This window comes from Nanorana parkeri, unplaced genomic scaffold, assembly GCF_000935625.1.
Source record: "Nanorana parkeri isolate BGI_ZX_2015 unplaced genomic scaffold, ASM93562v1 scaffold693, whole genome shotgun sequence".
NCBI classification, from domain to species: domain Eukaryota; kingdom Metazoa; phylum Chordata; class Amphibia; order Anura; family Dicroglossidae; genus Nanorana; species Nanorana parkeri.
The window spans coordinates 417,463-421,698 of record NW_017306961.1 but is presented as its reverse complement, the minus strand read 5'-3'; the positions used below and the strand labels follow the sequence as shown (position 1 = coordinate 421,698).

General features: G+C 41.4%; 1 protein-coding gene across 1 annotated transcript in view; it reads right to left on the bottom strand.

Annotated features, from left to right (window-relative positions):
* STARD4 (StAR related lipid transfer domain containing 4) overlaps positions 1-4,236 on the bottom strand; it is a 23,496-nt gene that overhangs the window by 4,191 nt on the left and 15,069 nt on the right. Inside the window, exon 4 of the mRNA XM_018563769.1 lies at positions 1,014-1,140. Within this exon, the coding sequence (XP_018419271.1) occupies positions 1,014-1,140 (127 nt within the window). The remainder of the gene's footprint in view (positions 1-1,013; positions 1,141-4,236) is intronic.

The following is a 4,236-nucleotide window of genomic DNA, read 5'->3' as shown; positions in this document are numbered from 1 at the left end:
GCCGAACATGCTCAGCATGTTCGGCTGACGCGAAGTGCAGAAGGAGTTCGACTCAGCCGATCCAACATCTGGCTCGGGTGAGCCCAACCTCCGGCAGGCTACTCACTGCTGTTCGGCCTATTCTCATAGATGCCGAACAGCAGTGAGTGAATAGGCGAATGCCGCTGAGCGTCATTCGGCTCGGCTGTTCTGCTCGGTCCATCGGACCGAGCAGAACAGAAAAATAGTTTTAAAAAAGTAAATAGATAACGATTGTGCGGAGCTAGCAATGACAGCTAGCTCCGCCCAACAGTTTTCTATTGTCCGGCGGTTCTGCTGCCGTAAAAGAAAAAAAAATAATCTCCCAGGCGCTCTGGGAGCCTACCGCTCCTGGCCGCCCAGGGGAGAAACACTGATTTTTCTTTTTTTTCTTTATTCTGACACGGAGCCGTGTCAGAATAGAAAAAAAACAAAAAACGTTTTTGCCCATTGTGCATTGCTATACAATCGTTTTCTATTTACTTTTTTTTTACTTTATTCACTCTTGAATAAAGTAAAAAACTGCTGAGCATGTTCGGCCGACCCGAAGCCATGTGAAATCAGCCGTACCAGCCTGAAGTGAATAGCCGAACAGTGTTCGGCTCACTTCACTTGGGGTCGGTTGTTCATTTGGCTGCCCTCGGCAGCTTAGTGAATAGACCCGTATGAGTGAGTTGGGTCAGATTGCCAGGAAGGTAGGTCTAGACAAGCCAGGCAGTGAAGACTGATTTAAAGGAGAACTATGGGGTTAAGTCTTTTCCCCATAGTTCTCCTAAGGGTAACGGGAGAACACAAACTAGCGTTCTCCTGTGACCCAAAGCTCAGTATACCGTGTGTTCGCTCACTTCTCCATCTACTGAGCCAACCTGTGACAGTTTCATCGGCTAGAACTATGTTCCAGTAGTACTGTTCTTGAAAAATTAGTGTCAGCTTTTTGAATACCCAAAACGGATTAAACCTGTTCTGAAAGAAAATTCCCACCTGCAAACACCTACCTGTTCCAGATCCTTGACTATTTCCATAGTAGTCATTAAGCTGTCCCACTGCAGTCTGTATGGTCCGGGTCGGATATAGTCAACTATTTTGTTTGTAACATTTTTCACGACTCCTTCAACCTTGTAACTTTACCAAAAACAGTAGGGAAAGCTGTCAGAAAATCCAAGAAGGTATGCAAGAAATTCTATTTTATACATTAGAGATGGCAAAGCCAAGTTTATATCATGGAAACTGCATTGGATACAAACCGGTTGAGGTCTTTGCTGGTGCTTGAGAGTGTATTTGTTTTATCTAGAGTTAAGTGCTGCTAATTTTATATGATCATATTTTATCCTATAGTTCTGCATTGTTACTAGGGATGCACCGAAATTGAATTTTGAGACTGAAACTGAAACAAAAAAAATTGTCAGACCGAAGCTGACTTTTTTCCCCCAATCTTTAACCCCTTCATGACTGAGCTTGTTTTTAGTTTCTGTTCGTAAATGACTGACACACTTTTGACATTTTTGCTGTGTGATTCTTCCACGTCAGTAATATACTTTCTTACAAAGTGCACCCACACATATTATATATTGTTTTTTAGAGGACAGATAGGGCTACATATTTATATCACATATGTGTGTCTAACGCCTCACTTAGGACAAATAAAATATAAAAAAAGAGAAAAAAAACGAACACTTTTTTCCCAGTTTTGATTTGTAGTTTTTTTTTTACAACACCAGCACAGCTAAAAAAAATGCAATAAATACATTAATTTATTTGTCCCTTATTTTATTTTATGACACTTTTTTTTTTTACACTTTTCACAATTTCTTTTTTTTTTTTTACACTTTTCACTTTTTTTAAACTTAAATATTGTATTTTATTTATTTAATTATATCAAGCAGTCATTGTGAATTAATCTCACTGTTACTGCTTGATAAATTAATAAATTTTTGGTTATTATCAGGCTGCTTCAAACTTCAGAACAGCCGATAATAAGTTAGTGACACTGATCCTGCAGCAGTTCAGGATTCAGCTGTCACTAAAGGTTTTCTGATTGTTGCAACAACGATCAGCAAACTGAAACATTCTTCTTCCAGGAATAGATACATTATAGGAATAGACACATTATGTATCTATTCATGAAAGAAAAAAAGAAAAAAAAGCCAGTATAGCTTGAGAGAGATATCTCTCTCGATCTATACGAGCTGTCAGAATGCCGGCAAAAGCCGGCATGTGTGTCCCTCTGCTTTGACTCTCAGACACCCGATATTAAGGTATCGGGTGTCTGAAAAAGGTTAACCCTTTCATTAATGAATGCCTCTGTAGTAAGGGCAGCCATTAATGAATGTTAAAAGCTGATTCTCAGCGATTAACAGCCCTCTAAAGCAGCAAATAACTCGTCACGTACAGTGTACGTGACAAGTCATTTGGTCCCTTTGTGGCTGGACGTACAGTGTACGTCTCCCGTCATGAAGGGGTTAAAAAAGTTTTTACATTGTTTTTCAACTATTTTATTTATTTATTTTACTTATAGGGGCTTCGGGGAAATATTGGGGGTCTAGACAGACACCTGATATTTCCTTTTTAAAATAGAAAAAGAGATTGAGGACACAGGGTCCTCAATCTCTTTTTCTGCAGCCCCTGTTATAAATGAACAGGAATCCTCTATACTGAGTGTTTCTTTTCATTCATAACACGTGGAGATAGTATGCTTACCACGTCCACAATCATGAATGAACAGGAGGTGATGTAGATCACTTCCCATTCATTCATAACTGGACACAGTAAAAATACTATGCCCAGTTATTTACAAATACTCAGCGATCAGTGAGTGTTTGTATACCACTCTACGTTCTGAATCCGCTGTCAGAAGAGGGGGGCGGGTGGGGGAGAAGAGCTCCGCCTCCTGTGACAGATCACAGGACTCTCCTCCACTCACCGGTCTCCATTCTGACACAGGAGGCAAAGCTCTCCTCCCACACCTCCTGGCTCCGCCTCATGTGTCAAAATAGAAAGTGGTGAGTGGATGAGAGCGCTGTGATGTGTCACAGGAGGCGGAGCTCTCCTCCTCCACACACAGATCACAGCTGTCGCCGTCCCGCACCGCTCCCCATCCTGACACAGGAGGCTGAGCCGGGAGGAGAGCTCGGCCTCCTGCAACAATCACGGCCTGCACCGCTCGGCATCCTGAAAGCTTCTCCCCTTCCCACTGGGTGTCGGCGCTGCATTGGAAGGTACACAGAGCGGCGCCCAGTGGGGAGAAGAGAAGCTAGGGATACACTAAATTTTCAGCTGTCATGGCACTTTCGGCATTTTGTATTTCGGCCAAAATGTTTTGGTGCCCGAAATTTGGGTGCATCCCTAATTGTTACCCTGTATCATCCAATCATTGTTCTGTTGTTATCAGTGTATGTTTTTATCACTCATAAGCCAGTGCACAGGTCTTCCTCATAATATTATTTTCTCTTCTGGCTGAATGTTCTTAAAGGTGAACTCCAGGTATGCAAAAAGTTAACCCTTGCAGTGGCACTAACTGTTAATTTCTCTCTAGTGGCCGGAATACAGAAGATTTGCTCACCTGATCCTCGGTCCTGCGGCAGTGAGTGCTCACCTTTCTCCCCTCTGCTCCAGCTGTGGTATGTCCCTCTGTGTCCCCACATCTAGTACTGGTAAATAGACTGCATTAGATGTGATGATGTCAGCAGGGCTTAGAGGAAGAAGAGGCTGCAGGGACTGGTCTAGGAGCCAGCCGAGACCGAGAGTTAGGTGAGTATATTTCTTTTATTTGAGCCCCTACAGAAAAAACAGCAGTTAACTCTTGCAGTTGTGGGTAGCCTCACTGCAGGGGTTATCTTTTTACATTCCTGGAGTTCCTCTTTAACCCCTTCATGACTGAGCTTGTTTTTAGTTTCTGTTCGTAAATGACTGACACACTTTTGACATTTTTGCTGTGTGATTCTTCCACGTCAGTAATATACTTTTTTACAAAGTGCACCCACACATATTATATATTGTTTTTTAGAGGACAGATAGGGCTACATATTTATATCACATATGTGTGTCTAACGCCTCACTTAGGACAAATAAAATATAAAAAAAGAGGAGAAAAACTTTAAAAAAAACCTTTTTTCCCAGTTTTGATTTGTAGTATTTTTTTTACAAAACCAGCACAGCTAAAAAAAATGCAATAAATACATTCATTTATTTGTCCCTTATTTTATTTTTTACACATTTTTT